We start from the raw sequence: 18,376 nt of genomic DNA, 5'->3' as shown, positions 1-18,376 counted from the left end.
AGCCTATCTTTCCGCGGGCCTCTTCACAAGGATGGCCCACTATGCGACCTATATGTCAGGGTACCAGACCCTCCTTTGGAACCGGTTGCTACCCTACATAGAGGTCCTACCACCTGACGATCAACGCTTTACTAGAGCCCTTCAAACCGAAGCTCTGTCCCTCGCTAAGCTCCAAAAGGACTTCGCGAAGCACATGGCGGAGGCCTCTGGCAACTTGTTTGCCACCGCCACCTCCATCAGGCGCCACGCTTGGCTGCGGGCTGCCAACCTTTCGGAGGAGGGGAAGGCCCTCGCTGAGGACCTTCCCTTCCACGAGGAGGGGCTGTTCAATCCTAACACCGATGACCGGCTTAAGCAGAAGCAAGATGTGAGACAATCCGCCTCCAAGTTCGGCTACACATGGCAGCCCTACTCCCAACAAAAGGGGAGGTGGCAACCGAGTACCCCCTCCTACCGGAGGTCATTTGGTAACTCCTATTCCACGCCCCTTAGGGGCAGATTCGGGGGCCAGCCCAGATTCCAGGGGGGAAGGCGAACCCCCTACTCCCAGAAACCAAGGGCACAACCCTTCCAGGGAAAAGCCAAAGCTCCTGGTGCCTCAAAGAAGCGTCTTTGACGCCTCTCCCCCCACCTCTAAGCCGGGCACGACCCCAGTTGCAAGTTCCGTCGTGACCGAGCAACCCAAGTTACCCTTCCCCCTCTGTCTAGATGTTGAGCCCCAGGAGACTTCCTCAGGGCCGTTGCCCTTCTTCACTGACCGCCTCTCCGGTTTCTACTCGGAGTGGGAGAAGATTACCTCAGACCGTTGGGTACTAGCTATTGTCTCAGGAGGCTACGCTATAGAGTTCGATGATACCCCCAGGGTTGGTTTGTTCCGTGAGACCCCATTTTCTATGCAACTCATGCAAGAGATTAGAATGTTGATGGATAAGGGGGCTGTTTCCATGGTTGACCCTGCTTCTGCTCCCTTCTGTTTTTATTCCCGTTACTTTCTGGTGATTAAAAAAGGTGGTGGGCTGCGTCCCATTTTGGACTTGCGAGAGCTCAATAAACACATCAAACCGAAACGGTTTCGCATGGTGACTCTTGCTTCGATAACCCCGCTTATTCCTAAACGCGCCTGGTTCGCCACCATTGACCTCAGGGACGCGTATTTTCATATTTCTATCGCCCCGCACCACCGACGGTTCCTTTCCTTTAGGATTAAGGGTCAGTCCTACTGTTTTAACGTCCTCCCATTTGGCCTTTCTACGGCCCCGAGGGTCTTCACCAAGTGTATGGCCGTGGTGATGGCCCACCTTAGGACCAGGGGGGTCACGGTCTACCCCTATATTGACGACTGGTTAATTGTGGCAGACACTTACCTTAAACTCCAAACGCATATCTCCATGGTCTTGTCTCTCCTCCAGTCCCTAGGTCTTGTCCTGAACCGAGAGAAGTCCGTCCTGGTGCCGACGCAGCAGATCCGGTTCATCGGGGTGCTCCTGGACTCCGTCCACGAGAAGGCCTACCTCCCGGAAGACCGCTTCACCACCATCGCAGACCTGGTCGAACGGGTTCTGGCAGAGCCTCACGTGACGGCCAGGCAGCTGCAAGTGCTATTAGGCCACATGGCGTCGACTACGTCAGCCATCCTGTATGCCAGACTTCGCATGCGCCCGCTGCAGTCCTGGTTCCTGTCCGCCTTCAATCCCCTGCTGGACAGTCCGTCGACCATACTATCACCCCCCCCCCTGGGTCCGCTCGTCACTCTGCTGCTGGTTGGACCCTACTTGGGCCTGCTCGGGCCTGTCTTTCCACATTCCCCCTGCTACGAGAACTGTCACTACGGACTCTTCACTAACGGGGTGGGGTGCACACTCCCAAGGTCTGGTAGCTCACGGCGTGTGGTTAGGCCAAGAAAACGAGCTCCACATAAACGTTCTAGAGCTCATGGCCGTCGACAGGGCACTAAAATCCTTCGAAAAGGTGGTCACGGGTCAGGTAGTACAGGTGCTTACCGACAATACGACGGTAATGTACTACCTGAACAAACAGGGCGGCACCCACTCCCCGAACCTACTGACGTTGTCCTTCCAGATTTGGGAGTGGTGTATAGACAGGGGGATTCATCTCTTAGCAACATACGTACCCGGGGAGCAGAACGTGTTGGCGGACTCCCTCAGCCGCAACCCCCTTGCACACCACGAGTGGTCCTTGAACGGGGAGGAAGTCCACAGACTCTTCCGAGCGTGGGGGACCCCGAACGTCGACCTGTTTGCGTCAAAATTCAACACAAAGTGTCCGCTTTACTGCGCGAGGGCCCACCCCTCCACGGAGGAGGGGTGTCTGGGGGACGCCTTCCTGCACATCTGGTCGGGCTGGACAACATATGCGTTTCCACCTTTCCCCCTGCTCCTCCGCACCGTAGCGAAGATACAGAGGGACGCCACTTGCTGCATCCTAGTGACGCCTTGGTGGCCGAGGCAACCTTGGTTCTCCCCCCTCCGCCAATTGGCACAGGGGATATTCGTACGGCTTCCCCCCAGACCCGATCTGCTGACATGTCAGCAAGATCAAGTGTTGTACCCAGAGGTACACAGACTGAAGCTCACGGCATGGCGAATCCTGCCCGTCACCTAACTCCCTTCTCTGACCTCCCCGACCCCGTACTTCGAATCCTTGAGGCGGCCCATAGGCCCTCTACCAAACGTTCCTACTTGTACAAATGGTCCAAGTTTACATCCTTCACTAACTCCCGCGGATTGGATCCCAATACGGCACCAATCCCCGTCGTACTGGATTTTTTGGCGTCCCTTTTGGACGCGGGCCTCTCCCACCCCTCTATTAAATGCTACCTTGCCTCCATCTCCTGGTTCCGCAGGAGATCGGGTATGCCCTCTTGCTTTGCAGACCCACTAGTAAAGACGTTTTTGAGGGGGATATTAAACATTAGACCCCCCCACCACCCCCGTAGTCCCTTCATGGAGCTTGGATCTGGTGCTTAAAATACTGATGAGACCTCCATTTGAACCGCTAGCGACCATTAGCCTGTCCTACCTTTCGTGGAAAACTGCGTTTTTGGTGGCAGTCACATCGGCTCGACGGGCTAGCGAGCTCTGTGCCCTCAGAGCGGACCCCCCATATTTGAGATTCCATGCTGATAAGGTTGTCCTGAGGACTGATATAGCCTTCCTTCCTAAAGTTGCTACGTCCTTTCACCTCTCCCAGGACTTGATTTTGCCCTCCTTTTTCCAGAGTCCTACTTCTCCCTTGGAACAGAATCTTCACCTTCTGGATGTCCGCAGGGCGCTGGCCTTTTATGTGGACAGGACTGCCCCTATCAGGAAGACTCCTAGACTTTTCATTAAGTATCGTCCTGATGTTCTTGGTGGCCCTGTTTCCCCTCAACGACTGTCTTCGTGGATCGTTTCCACTATCCAACTGGCTTACCGCATATCCCGTACACACTTGCCTCTCCCAGTGAGAGGTCATTCCACGAGGTCCGTCTCGGCCTCCACGGCACACTGGAGGGGCGTCCCGCTGGATGCAGTTTGTAGGGCGGCCCTATGGTCGTCCCCCCTTTCCTTTGTCACCCATTACAAGATGGATGTTGTGTCCAGAAGGGATGCGCAGTTTGGCAGAGCCGTGTTGTTTTCCGCGGTGGCATGACGCCCACCATCCAAGGTGAAGAGCTCGCTAATTTATCACATGTGCGATTCACAGGGACTACGACAGGAAACTATAGGTTGCTCACCTGTAACCATGGTTTCCTGAGTAGTCACCTGTGAATTCGCACATCCCCACCCGTCCTCCCCTCGAGTGTCATGCCCGCGTTCTCTCTGCATTACGGCGGAAAAGAACTGACGGCTGGCCCCTCCCACGGGCTACTTATACTCGGGGCGAGGTGGGTGGGGCCAACCGGGAGTCAAGTGTTTTTTCTTGTATTCTAGAAGGTTCCGAAAGCTATTGCGCAAGCGCTGAGATATCACATGTGCGAATTCACAGGTGACTACTCAGGAAACCATGGTTACAGGTGAGCAACCTATAGATACCAGTCTTCTCACCTCCGTGGTGGGACTCAGGCCAGTTTCCAGCAATAATATCACAAGCGATCGTTTAAAAACATCACATTCTGTAATACACTAACACATTAAAATACCAAAAATACAATCATATAATTACAATGGCCAAGTCGTCACAATAAAATCATAGAATTGGTAAAGAGCCCAAGGGCCACCCAGTCTCTTGTTTAAAAGCTTCCAAAGAGTGAGCTTCTACCCCACTATGAGGCAGTGAGTTCTACTGTTGAACATCTCTTATGGTCAGGCTCTTACTTCACTGACAGTCAAAAATTATCCATAGCTTGACTGCTGTAATACATTATATGGGGCTGCTCTCTGAAGGTCTCTCAGAAACCATTGGCATCCTGAAACAGAGGTTTCAACAGACAGGTTCCTTAAACATCACGAAATACTTCTTTGTTGCTGCATACTAGGTATGGGCAAACTTACTGGCTGTTAGGAATTGTGAGAGTTGAAATCCAAAACACCTGAAGGTGTCAGAGTTTACCCATGCCTGGTAGACTGAAATAGATGGAGTCTGTTCTTCCTGTTTTGGCATTTTATCCAGATTTCTTCACTATACAACAATCAGTTCTACGTATTGTCGAAGGCTTTCATGACCATAATCACTAGATTGTTGTAAGTTTTGCTGTCCCTGATTGCTTCCTGTCTGGAGTTCCCCTGTTTTTGTGTGTTGTTCTCAAGCATGTTGACAATCTCAACAGAAAGGAAGAAACCATGGAAAATGAATAAAATCTAGCTATCAATATTTTAAAACTCTAAAATCAGAACAACACTCAAAAACGGGAATTCTAGACAAAAAACAATCAGGGACAGCTAATCACCTCTCAACAAAGGATTCCCCCAGGCAGCAAGAAGCTACACCTTGAAACTGCTAGGCCATTAAATGCTAATGAAGGTGGCCAATTGAAACATTGACACCTACCTCCAACAGACAAGAGTTCTTTCTCTCACTATGGACATTCCACAGAGATCTAAACCCAATTTTCCTAGTTTCCAGCAGACCTCACAACCTCTGAGGATGCCTGCCATAGATGCAAAACGTCAAGAGAGAATACTTCTAAAACATGACCATACAGGCCAAAAAACTTACAACAACTCCATCAATTCTACTTCACTATCTTTTTTGTGAGAGTCTCTGAAAAAACAGGGTATCAACTTGGCGTATTTTGAGCAAGAATTAAGGGAGGCAATAGGATAACTGTAGTATGCCTGCCTGCCTTTTCCTCTCTTCTCATGGTCCCTGTTGACCTTCCTTCTCCTCAGCTGGCCTCTGCCCCCCGGGAATGGGAGCTGCTTCCCCCGCCTCCTGCCAGCCACAGAGCTTCCCCCGAGATGCTTCCTGGCCGCTCCTGTGATGCCCGGCCATTCTCGGTCGCCCCAGCTACTGTCTCCACTGCTTCATGCCTGCAGAGCCTCCCAGCAGAGTCCTCTATGTTCTCAGGTAGTTAAGAGAGGCCTGGGATTGAGGAGGAAGGGTGTCCTTTCAGTGTTCGCCAGGCAGTGGATGCATGACCTTTCTGTGTTTCTGTCTGTGCAGGCGAGCGAGGCCAGGGCCAGCGACTCTACCCAGAGCTCTTCTATGGGAACCAGGTACAATCTCCTGTTCCTTTTGGTAGTCCGGGGTGGAGAAGGGAGACGAAAAAGAACTTGTTGGAATTATGGGTCCTCATTAATGTTTTTTTATTTTTGAGAATATTCATCCCACTCCTCAGAGTGCCTTAACAATTATTATTATTATTATTATTATTATTATTATTATTTTGCCCTCAGGTTTAAAATGTACATAAAATTAATGATTATTACATAAACGAGATTAGGCACCCGGTGATGCCCGGTTAGGTATTCTGTAACGATAAATATTAGAAATAGTCATTGTTTGTTTGTTTGTTTGTTGTTGTTTTTTTGGGGAGGGGGGGTGGATTCTATAAATGGTCCCATTAGAAAACATATAAAGATTTTGGTAAACTGCAACTCCCATCATCATCTGTTATTGCTCCCAAACCACACCAGTAGTTAGAGTTGGTCATATGTGCCGAGTTTGGTCCAGATCTATTGTTAGTGGGGTTCACAGATCTCTCTGGACATGTGCTCCATCCATACATAGATGAATACATACATACATACATACATACTTTGACTTTTATTACATACATACATCTATACACACAATAAAAGTGAAAATATGTGTTTGTGTGTCTGGGGTGTCCACTTCCACAAACTCCTACTGAGGAGATACCAATGGCTCGTCCTCCAATGACATTGCAGGTTATAGAAAGTGCCATAAACATGTACAAGAGCCATGCCAATGTCCTCCACAAAGACCATACTGCCCACCACCCAAATTAACACTTTCATACAGGGACAGTTTCATCTTAGATTTTCTGTTTGTCCTCCACCACAGACATCCGAATGTTTCTGACTCTCTCCATTGGTGTATAATTTGCATGGCCCCACCCACTGCCTCTCTCATAACCCTTTCCTATTCTTTTCTGTGGCACACAGCAAACAGGAATTGATCAGCAACTGAACATATTAGAGAGATTTGGGAAGAATTCACCATGATTTATAGGAGTTGTAGGTACAGGGATGTATAGTTCACCTGCAATCAATGAGCACTCTGAACTCCACCAAAGATGGGATTGGACCAAAGTTGGCACACAGAGCCCCCATGACCAGCAAAAACTACAAGTCTTTGGGGAAAATTCACCTTGATTTGGAGAAGCTGTAGTTCACCTACGTCCAGAGAGGACTGTAATCCCAAACACAGATGGATCTGGACCAAACTTGGCACACATACCTGATAATGCCAAAATTTGATGACTGGAGGGGTTTGAGGGGAACTGACCTTCCTTTCTGGGAGTTGTAGTTCACCCACAACCAGAGAAACTGACCTCCACTGATGATGGGCCTGGACCAAACTTGGCACACAGAACCCCCATGACTAACTCAACCTCAACCAACTTGAGGGAACTGACTCACCATAGTGGGGATTGTAGTTTACCCTACAGCCAGAGAGCACACTGAACCCCACCGATGAGACATCTAGAGCAAACTTGCTCAACTTAACAAACTTTTAAGTACTGGTGGGGTTTCTCAGGGTTATCCTGGCATGATGTGAGTTGTAGTTCACCCACAACCTTATGCATTTCGTACAATTAAAATATTGACTTTTTCAAATATCCCAGGGACCCAGGCTAGTATTACATACGACACAATATTACTATGTCTGGCTGGCTACCTCCCTCCCACTCAGTGGGCAATGTAATGACAGATAGTTGGTGAGAGGGGCTCCAAACGGCAGCTGGACGAGACACGATGGTGCTGTGTCTTGCTGGCTGCCTCCCTCCCTCCCGCATTGGAAACATTGCCTCATGTTCTGACTGACTGCTCTTTGTGTCTCACCCCTGCAGGTCCCCACTTCTCAGCTAGAGTCGCAGCTTCATGGGACAAGCGGGGCCAGCAATTACCACCGTCCGAGCACCCCCTCCTTGCACACTTACAGGTGGGAAGGGAGGAGGGAAGGAGAGGGATAAGATGGGCCTTTTCAGTGTTGTCCATTTGCCCATTCTACGGACTTCCTCCACCAACCCCAATTGGCTTCTTTCTCCATTAGGTCCCAGCACCTGTACCTCCAGCCCAGCCCGGGTCCGGCCTCTCCCGCTCAGGGGGCAGCGGGCGCTGTTCTCTCCAGCTCGGCCTTGCTCTCGGGGGTGGCACTGAAGGGGCAGTACGTGGAGATCTCGGCCCTGCAGGCGGCCGAACTCCCCAAGCTGCCGGCCACGGGGTTGCTGTACCAGGCGCCCCCGCCTTCCTTCATCTACAGCTCGGCCTTCTGCGGCAGCCAGCTTCCTCCAGAGCAAGCCATGCTTCAGGTACTGGCGCACCAAGGCAGCATTTGTGGGGGATTCAGTAGCTTTTGGTTGTGCTTGGAAAGTGGAGAGATCCAGAATTGTGATATGGGTTTGCCCCTTCCCAGCCATGCTAGAAAGGAATGCAATTCCTGTCTGGTGCCAAAAGGCAAGTGTGTTTCCTCATTGGTAAAATGGGAACAATACAGGAGGTTCCACACAATTTCCAGGGTTTTTTTTTTTCCTTGACAGTTCCAAAATCGATCAGGAAGTCATCTCAAAAATTTCTAAATCAGTATTGTCACACTTGTGGCCCTTCGGGTGTTTTGGACTTTATTTCCCAGAATTCCTGGCCATTGGACAATCTAGTTAGGACTCTAGGAGTTGGGGGTGTCAAACACCTTGGGGGGCTATAAGTTTGACACATCTGTTCTAAATGGTTTGGTGAAGTGCCTTGAAGTTCAAAATGGATGAAGGAAAAATGGAAAATAGAGTCTTCATAGGCTTAGATAGTCAGAGAGACTTGTATACATGTATTTTGCAGACAAGATAGAACTCCGTGTTGTCGAAGGCTTTCATGGCGAGAATCACTAGGTTGCTGTGAGTTTTCCAGGCTGTATTGCCATGTTCCAGAAGCATTCTCTCCTGACGTTTTGCTTGCACCTATGGCAGACATCCTCAGAGGTTGTGAGGTCTGTTGGAAACTATGCAAGTGGGGTTTATATATCAGTAACGTCAGGAGAAAATGATTATGGACCATGGCCATACAGCCCAGTAAACTCACTACAACTCAGGATAGAATGCCTTTGTCAATGGTCTCAAGTGTAGGCCTTGGTTCACAATGTAAATCTCAAATCGTCATGTTACATAAAATAGCAGTAAGAGTCTTGCACCTTTTAGCTTTAAATAGCTGTACTTTCTGTCTGATTAAAATTAATAATGGACCTGTATTTCTCCCTAAGTGCTTAGCAACAAAGAGTGCCCTGGGAGTAATTTATCTTCATAGATTTCGCTTTAGATATAGTTGTATTATCTCATTTCCGAGTCCCTTGATAAAACAGAGAACACAATACACTGTGTAACATTCACAGCATCAGTTGATCTTTCTAGTGGATATGTCCTGAGACCAATATATATATATATATATATATATATATATATATATATATACACACACACACACACACACACACACACACACACACACACACACACACACATACAGGGTGAATATCCCTTATCTGACATACCCCAAAACTGACCACATGGCTGGCTGAAACAGTAATGCCCTTGCTTTCTCATGGGTCAGTACACACAAACTTAGTTCCTTGCCCAAAACGATTAAAATATTGCATAGAATTACCTTCAGGCTATGTGATATCAGATATATTTGAAATGTATAACTCAATGTTTTGTTCAGACTTTGGCCTCCTTTCCAAGATTAAGTAAAGGTCTCCTTTCCAAGATTAAGTCTAGTTGTGTCTGACTCTGGGGGGTGGTGCTCATCTCCATTTCTAAGCAGAAGAACCAGCATTATCCATAGACGCCTCCAAGGTCATGTGGCCAGCATGACTGCATGGCGCGCTGTTACCTTCCCGCCAAAGCAGTACCTATTGATCTACTGACATTTGCATGCTTTTGAACTGCTAGATTGGAAGAAACTGGGGCTAACAGTGGGCACTCACCCCACTCCCCAGATTTGAACCGCTAACCTTTCAGTCAGCAGGTTCCGCAGCTCAGCGCTTTAACCCACTGCACCACTGGGGGCTACACCAAGATTATGTACATATATGCAAATCCAGGTTTTCAGACATCCCAAACACTTCCAGTCACAAGTATTTTGATTAAGGGATATTCAACAAGTGGAATGTCTTTTCCTGCAAGTTGAATCCATTACTCTGTGTCCTAGTCTCCACAGTAGCAGAAAACAAGCTTGCTCCCTCCTCGGTGTGATATTCTTTCAAAGAATGAAACCTTGCTGCTATGTCCCCTCTTAGCCTTCTTTTTCCCAAGCTAAACAGGCCCAGCCTTTTAAGATGCTCCTCAAAGGGCTTGGCTTCCAAACCATTGATCAGGCCAGCCGTCCTTCGCTGAGCATAAGTGTCCAGATTGCGGCCTGCTCTGTTATTTCACGGCATAAGCCCAGTGATTGTCTCCCTGTTATTTGTGATTCACGGTCTGCTTTTTCAGCAGATGCGCCAAGAGCTGGCCTCCCCGTCGGAGTACTACCCCGCTACCCTTGGGCAAGGAAGCCAGAGCAACTTTCTGACAGCCACGGGCCCAGCACAGCAGGTGAGCAAAGCATGGTTAAACTTTGGCCCTCCAGGTGTTTTGGACTTCAATTCCCACAATTCCTAACAGCCGGTAGGAAACTGGGCTCCTGTTCCCCTCCTCACCTCCACTTCTAGTGTGCTCTCTGCTTCTCTTTTGCCCAGGTACTTTTGCCAGTGGTGGAGCCGCCCCAACTCCCACCCGTGGTGAACTTTGGCTCTTTGCAGCAAGCCCCGCCCACAGCCACCGCCCCACCACCGCCTCCCATGCCCCTTGTCCCCATGGCCACCCAGGCCTTGCGCCCGCCGGGACAGATGCCGGGGCGCCTCATGTCTCCAGCCGTGAGAGCATTCCCTCACGGCGGAGTGGGCCGTAGTGAGGTAAGGAAGCTGGTTTGAGCAGGGGAGCTTGGGTTGAGTGAGGGCTTTCTCCCCACCTTCTGTCTGGTTCTGACGGCCATTCTCTTCTGCAGCTCCATGCCCTCGAAATGAAGCCACTACAAGACTACAGGAAGCTGAATGGCCTGGGGGCTGCAGGGGCCAGACCCCCTTCTGGAGGCAGGTGAGTAACCTGCGGAAGGAAAAAACTGTCAGAAATTAACTGGATAGTTTTGATTACAAATGTGTGAGTCAAGCACTGAAAGAGTTAGTAGACCAAAGCCTGTTAAGAGTCAGTGGGCCAAAGCTAGTGTCGTTCTGAGGACTGTGAGGTAAACCCCTGTGTGAGAGAATCCTTGTGTGAGAAAGCTCCAGTGTGAAGGGACTACAGCATGTAAAGCTATTATGTATTTGTTTATTTGTGTAATGGATACCTAGTTCCATATTATTTTACTTCAAAGAAAAGCCTCCTATGGAAGAGATAACATTGATCTGTGTGTTTTTGTTCTTTTTATCACTTTTGACTACTGGTGCTGGCTCAAGCTGCTGCTGTTAAGTTACTCTTCTGTGCATTTATGGGGAGGTTCCTTAGTTATTAAGCCCACTTGCCCAACAGAAATGGCTAGACCAGTGTTTCTCAACCTGGGAGTTGAGACCGCTGGGGGGTAGCAAGGGGGTGTCAGAGGGGTCACCAAAGAACATCAGAAACAACAGTATTTTTTTGTTGATCATGGGGGTTCTGTGTGGGAAGTTTGGCCCAGTTCTATCTTTGGTGGGGTTCAGACTGCTCTTTGAGTTTAGATGAACTATAAATTCCAGCAACCACAACTCCCAAATGTCAAGGTCTGTTTCCCCCAAACTCCGCCAGTGTTCACATTTGGGCATATTGAGCATTTGTGCAAAGTTTGGACCAGATCCATCATTGTTTGAGTCCACAGTGCTCTCTGGATGTAGGTGAACTACAACTCCAAAACTCAAGGTCAATGCCCACCAAGCCCTTTCAGTATTTTCTGTTGGTGATGGGAGTTCTGTGTGCCAAATTTGGTTCAATTCCATTGTTGATGGAGTTCAGAATGCTCTTTGAATGTAGATTAACTATAAATCCCAGGAACTGCAACTCCCAAATAACAAAATCAATCCCCCGAACTCCACCAGTATTCAAATTTGGGCATATCAGGTATTTGTGCCAAATTTGGTCCAGTGCATAAAAATATATCCTGCATATCAGATATTTACATAATGATTCATAACAGTAGCAACATTACAGTTATGAAGTAGCAACAAAAGTAATTTTATGATTGGGGGTCACCACAACATGAGGACCTGTATTAAGGGGGTCGTGGCATTAGGAAGGTTGAGCGCCACTGGGCTAGACAGAGGCTAAATGTGGGTTTCTCCCCCTTTGTTGAAACCCGCTCCGCTCTTCTCATTCACAGGCCTTTCTCTGGAGGCTTCAATGCCAGGCTGAAATCCCCTGCGTCTGGCTATGGTAGCATCTTCCGCGCCCAGCGCTTTGAGGTCTACCAGCAGGTTAGTGGCTTCTTGATGGATGGATAGTGCTAGCTCTTCTTTAAAAAGAAAAATGTAGCGCATTATTATGTCATTAGTGTGCGGGTACTGCAGGTATTTTATTTTATTTTTTTATTTATTGAATCGCCCAGAGTCCCCTTCGGGATTGAGAAGGGTGGTATTTAAATACCGCAAATAAATAAATGATGCCCTTGTGTGACCTCCCTCTCCCTCCTTGGCTTTGCAGTCGGACGTGCGCTGGAGCCCGCGTGCCTGGGAGCGAGCGCCCCAACCCCGTGACGGTGCGCCCCCTCGACGCCTCGAGCCGGACCCCCGCTCCCACAGCGACAAACAAGACCCCAGTCTCTCTAGCCACCACTAGTCCAGGATGCGGAGTCCTTCCCTTTTTCATTCTGTCCCCTTCCTCGAAAATGCTGGGAAGGGGGCTGTTTTGTGGGGGCTCTGTCCTCCTCTTCCTCCTCCCCCCCCCCCTTGGTGTATCCTGAATATGGGGTGTCTCCTTGATTCCTTTTCTGTTTTGTGAGGAGGGCGACACTGGAATTTGCCCCCTCAGTTAGGGGGTGTTAGACACTTAGTGTACGGGAGGGAGGCAAGGATCAGGATTTTGGGAAGCTCCCAGCTGAATGTATCTTTGCTTATTTCCTTTGGTTTCAACCCAAGTTTTGTTTCTGATTTTTTTCCTTTTTTTTCCTGGCAAGGGGCTAAGGTTGCCCTTTTGATCTGAGGGGGGAGCAGCTCTGAGATGTGGAGTGTAAATATATATAAATATGAACACATGGGGGTCTCACCTCTCCCCTCTTCTATTTATGGGGGCCGGGGGGAAGTGAGACTGGGAGCTTGCCTCCTCTCCTGTCCATTTGCTCCCCTGAGTTTGAAATAGGAAGCGTTGAGTTTTTAAACAGGTGGTCGAGCTGGTTTGTTTAATAAATAAAAACCAAAAAAAGTTGTTTAAAAAAACCAATAAAATAAAAAGTCAAACTGTTGGGTGTTTTCCTGTGTTCACTGTTTGCTGTGTTGTGCAAGTGGATCTCTTAAAAGTGAGTGGATTTCACGGATGTTGTGTTGGTTTCCCACAAGTCTGCTTTTGAACCTGTATCCATCATCTTCTCTATTGAATTTCCCCATAGGTACCAACATGCCTCTAAAGCCCCTTCTACACTGTCTAATAATCCAGATTATCAAAACAGATGATCTAGATCAGTGGTTCTCAACCTTTTTTTCACCAGGGACCACTGTTCAACGTTAGTACCTAAAGGACTACATCTGTTTTTGGTCAACTTTAGATTCAGGTTGGTTATTTAGGGTGCTGATTCAGAAAATTGTATTGGATAGACTACATCAGTTCTAGTTTCTGATACAGAACATCCAGTAGTCGCCATGTATTCACCCACAGAACACCATATTTAATAATCTAGAGCTGATGTGGTAGTAGCAATCTTTTGTGGATAGTCAGCCTCCCCGTTGCCTCGGCTCTATAAGAGGGTTAAGTCGCTCTAATTGCCACGGGGTTTTGAAACAACAGTGTAATAGTGAGGCCGCAGACCATATTTTTGTTCTTGCAGACCAATAGTGGGAACCACTGATCTAGATTACAGTAGAGTCTCGTGTATCCAACCTTTGCTCATCCAACATTCTGTATTATCCAACACCGTCTGCATCCTGCCCGGATCCACAGCTGTTTCAATGCTCCCTCCTTATTATCTAACATTTTCGCTTATCCAACATTCTGCCGGCCCGTTTGTTGGATAAGCGAGACTCTGCTTTGAACTGGATTATAGGAGTCTACACTGCCAACAGATAACCTGGATTTTATATGGCAGTGTAGAACGGGCCTAAGTCACTGCTGCTTTGTGGGTCTTGATGCCCGAAAAATATGACAAGTGACTGTTTTAGTCATTTACACAAATCTGTTGTGCAGTATACATAATTAATTCTTAAACTTTCTTACTTGGGATTCCTTTTGGCCTGATCATTTGTATGCGATCCCAGGAATAGAAAATAAAACCTTTACTGATAACAAACCAGCATTTGCAAGGCTTGCTAAATAGGCTGGTTTTCCTTTCTATGAAGTACAGCTGGAGCATCTTCTGCAGAGACCACTATAATTTCCCATCATGTTCAACTGTGAATCGCACATATGGTAATCTCTGCACCTGCGCAGAGCAGCATCATATGTGCGAATTCACAGGTGACCACTCAGGAAACTACGGTTACAGGTAAGTAACCTATATTTATTTATACCTCACTTTTTCTCCAAAAAGGAGACTCAAAGCCCTGCTCCGAGTTTTTTCCTGATTAGTAACCTTGGAAACTGTAATGTCTTCTCTGACAACCGACTAGCACTGTGCCTATCCATGTGATGGTGAGGAGGTATTATAGAACACAATTGCTGAGCTCTAGTACAACATTGTGTGCCTCCAGCCACCCGACTGTCTGTAGTCTAAAACTTAGAATCAAAGTTGGAAAAGGCCTCGTGGGCCATCCAGTCCAACCCCCTGCCAAGAAGCAGGAAAATCACATTCAAAGCACCCCTGACAGATGGCCATTCAGCCTCTGTTTAAAAGCCTCCAAAGAAGGAGCCTCCACCACATTCTGGGGCAAAGAGTTCCACTGCTGAACAGCTTTTGCAGGAAGCTAATGTTCAAATGGAATCTCCTTTCTTGTAGTTTGAAGCCATTGTTCTGCATCCTGCTCTCCATCCCACCTGCTTCACAGGTGCGGCTGGCGGGAACGAGAGACAGGGCCTTTTCTGTGGTGGCCCCTCGGCTTTGGAATGCCCTCCCCATAGAGATAAGATCAGCCTCCTCGCTGATGGTATTTCGAAAAAGACTGAAGACATGGATGTTTGAACAAGCATTCGGCTAATCCGGTGCGATGAAGTTGATGATCAAGGACTGGTAATCACAGACGATGAAATTGGATTATGATTTTAGTTAAGAGATGCATTGGTCTGTATTGGTGGCCCAATACTGTGTATTGTATATGTGTTTTATGTTTTTAAACTGAATATTGTTGTTTTCTAAGTGTTGTAAACCGCAATGAGTCGCCGATTTAGGCTGAGATATTAGCGGTATACAAGTGCATAAATAAATAAATAAATAAATCCTAGTCTCCAGGGCAGCAGAAAACAAGCTTGCTCCCTCCTCCCTATGATTTCCTCTCACATATTTATACATGGCCCTCATCATGCCTCTTATTCTTCGTGTCCTCTGCGAAATCCACACCTATGGGTTTTCCTTTGCGCATGCGCAGAAATCCGGAACATTCTAAAGTTTAATGAAATTAAAAATGATTATTTGTGAGGCTCCGCCCCTCTCCCCGCCCCCTCGGTATATATGCCGCTGCATGCGGCTGAGGAGTAGTTCCTTTTTCCGCGCTAATCCGGCAGCATCTCGGAACGTTCTCTCTGTATCTACTGGCTATATCGACCTTTGGACTGTTTTTTCTGGCTTCCACCTTCTCCATTCCTGACCCGGACTGGCTGACGACTCTCTAATCAGGCTAGATGTCTTCTCCCTATTTCAAAAATTGCTCGGCCTGCGGAGCTACCCTCCCTGAGGCCGATAAGCATTCTAAATGCTTACTTTGTTTGGGGGAGGCTCACAATCTCCAGACTTGCGAGATATGTTTGAGTTTTACCACTAGAGCCCGCAAGGGCAGAGACGCCAGATTGAAGGCTCTGCTTTACGAGCGTGCCTTGGCTCCCCAGGCTCTTCCCGCCCCCTCCCATTCCTCCCCAGCTCAAGAGCCCCCCCAGCCTTCCTCCCCACGCGTTGGGGACAGGCGGGACTTGGGCCAGGCAAGCGCTTCCCCCGCGGAGCCGCCTAGAAAGAAATCCAAGCCCTCTAAGCAAGCCTCAAGGGCTGCAAAATCGAAAGAAAAATCTACCAAACAGAAAAAGGGACGGCAACTCACTGGCGAACAGCCCTTGAGTCCTCCTATGCTGGAACCGATGCCTCATCTCCCCGGTGTCGTCCTCCAGCTCCAGGAGCCCCTCCCAGCCATGCTCCACATGGACGATCCTTCTTATCTTCCCCCCCCTGGAGCTCCTGGCTCCTCAGCTTGAGTTGCAAGCCCAGCCCACAGCGGAGCTTTCTCCTCCGCCCCTCCCTCCCTCCCAAGCCTCACCCCCTCCTTCCCTCAGCCCACCAGATTCCCCGGTTCCCAGGGAAACTCCTCCTCCAGGACAACAAGCCTCCGCGGCGCAAGCCCCACGCCGCCGCCAGCGTTCTCCTTCTCCTTCCCCTCAGCCCTCTCCTAACCCCCACCCTCCCAAGAGGGCTAGATCTCACCCTCCTCAACAATACCATCCTTATGGTCCCCAGGACTACCCTTACCATCTCTACCCTCCTCCCCCTCCCTATCCAATATATCCCTTCTACTATCCACCCCCCCCTAACCATCCCAAGGACTACAGTGCCCATTATCCACTGCAGTTCAGTTATCCACAGCCTCCACATGCACCCCCAACAGCTACACTCTCTCATCCTCCAGAAGATCAAACGGAACCGGACCCTCCCCAACCCTTTCAAGACCCCCTCACTCTAGTTCACCATGACTCTGAAGCAGTGGAGCTTGAATCCACTGATGACACCCCGCTTCTCCATGATCCTATCCCAGACTCTGACCCTTCCCCTAAAAATTTAGAAGAGTTTAAAAAATTTTCTGCCCTCTTCATAAGACTCTCTAGAGCTTTGAATCTTGCCACACCTGAACCCACAGATACTGTGGCAGACCCATGCTTCACCTCTACTGAACAACAACAACCAGCTTCCACTGTGTTGCCCACTTTACCTTATTTACTAAAAATCTTGAAAAATACTGGAGTTGCCCCGGCTATGGTCCCGGCAACTCCCAAAAGAGCAGACAATTTATATCGTATTGATCTGTTCTCAGCTTCATGGCTTTCTAAAATGCCTAAAGCAAATTCCATTGTAACGGATGCTCAGCCAAAACCTGTACAAACAAACCAGACTTCCCCCTCTGACAAAGAGGGAAGAAAACTTGACTCTATGGCCAAAAAATTTTACTCCTCAGCATGCCTGTTTGCACGCATGGCTCACTATGGAGTATACATGAGTGTGTACCAAACCCATTTGTGGAACAAGATATCCCCTTACTTAGAGTTATTACCTCCAGCCAACCAACCACTGGCTCTGGCTCTTAAACAAGAAGCCCTCCTTTTATCATCTTTGCAAAAAGACCTTGCAAGGAACACAGCTGACACGTCAGGGAAACTCATTGCAGGCTCAGTGGCCCTTCGTCGCCACGCCTGGCTAAGGGCTGCAATCCTCTCCCAATCACAACGCACCCTTACTGAAAACCTTCCTATGGATGAGGCAGGACTCTTCAATCCTGAAACTGATTCACAACTTGAGCATTCTCATAAGATGAAACAAACGGTCTTCAAATATGACCAACAACCATATTCTCACCAACGGCAACGGTGGGGCTCATATTACTACCGCCCCCACTACTACAACAGACCCTACAATACCTCCTTCTACAGGGGACGTCAAAGATCCTACGCCCAGTCTACAGCTCCAAGACGGCCACAGCTCCCCTTCAGAGGTCAGTACCGTGGTACCAGGCCTGCCAACAACAACAAACGTCGTTTTTAGCACACCAGTAACCATTACCACTCATCCCTCCATACATACACAACCACTTACATACCTAAACAGGCTACAACCCTTTCTTCCAGCATGGCAGTCTATCACTACAGATGCCTGGGTCCTGGACATAGTCGAAAGGGGATACGCAATAGAATTCGACTCTTACCCACCTGTGGGTAGGATCCTCCTCACTCAACCCTCCCAGGAGATCTGGGAGGAAGTACACTCTCTCCTTCAAAAGGGCGCCATATCTCCTAGCCCTTCACAGAATGCCAGCAGCTGCTTTTTCTCTCGATATTTCCTGATAGACAAAAGAGATGGGGGTCTACGCCCCATCCTGGATTTACGCAGACTCAACACTTTCATTACACCCCGCAAATTTCGCATGGTTACACTTCCTAACATACTCCCTTTCATTCCACCACAATCGTGGTTGGCGACAGTAGACCTCCGAGACGCCTACTTCCACATCTCAATTAGGGAGGCCCACCGCAGGTTCCTGACCTTTGCGGTGCAAGACAACCACTTCTCCTTCAATTCTCTCGCATTCGGCTTGTCCACGGCACCCAGAGTGTTCACAAAATGCATGTCTGTCATAGCTGCACATCTCCGCCAACAAGGCATCACAGTTTTTCAGTACCTGGATGACTGGTTATTTTGTTCTATTT

General features: G+C 48.6%; 1 protein-coding gene across 3 annotated transcripts in view; it reads left to right on the top strand.

Moving 5' to 3' along the window:
• The window catches only part of PRRC2A (proline rich coiled-coil 2A), a 55,776-nt gene extending 42,701 nt beyond the window's left edge, over window positions 1-13,075 (top strand). For 2 of the 3 annotated variants that reach the window (XM_067463310.1, XM_067463311.1), the window contains exons 24-32: window positions 5,331-5,508; window positions 5,605-5,657; window positions 7,478-7,569; window positions 7,681-7,939; window positions 10,106-10,207; window positions 10,351-10,566; window positions 10,659-10,747; window positions 12,000-12,093; window positions 12,320-13,075. In XM_067463310.1, coding sequence (XP_067319411.1) covers window positions 5,331-5,508; window positions 5,605-5,657; window positions 7,478-7,569; window positions 7,681-7,939; window positions 10,106-10,207; window positions 10,351-10,566; window positions 10,659-10,747; window positions 12,000-12,093; window positions 12,320-12,454 — 1,218 coding nt within the window. In that variant the 3' untranslated portion in view covers window positions 12,455-13,075. The remainder of the gene's footprint in view (window positions 1-5,330; window positions 5,509-5,604; window positions 5,658-7,477; window positions 7,570-7,680; window positions 7,940-10,105; window positions 10,208-10,350; window positions 10,567-10,658; window positions 10,748-11,999; window positions 12,094-12,319) is intronic. The other variant, XM_067463312.1, reaches the window with a different exon arrangement.
• Window positions 13,076-18,376: the final 5,301 nt, after the last annotated feature.

Source organism: Anolis sagrei, chromosome 2, assembly GCF_037176765.1.
Source record: "Anolis sagrei isolate rAnoSag1 chromosome 2, rAnoSag1.mat, whole genome shotgun sequence".
NCBI classification, from domain to species: Eukaryota; Metazoa; Chordata; class Lepidosauria; order Squamata; family Dactyloidae; genus Anolis; species Anolis sagrei.
The sequence above is the reverse complement of the archived record's forward strand: the minus strand, read 5'-3'. Positions and strand labels throughout refer to the sequence as shown.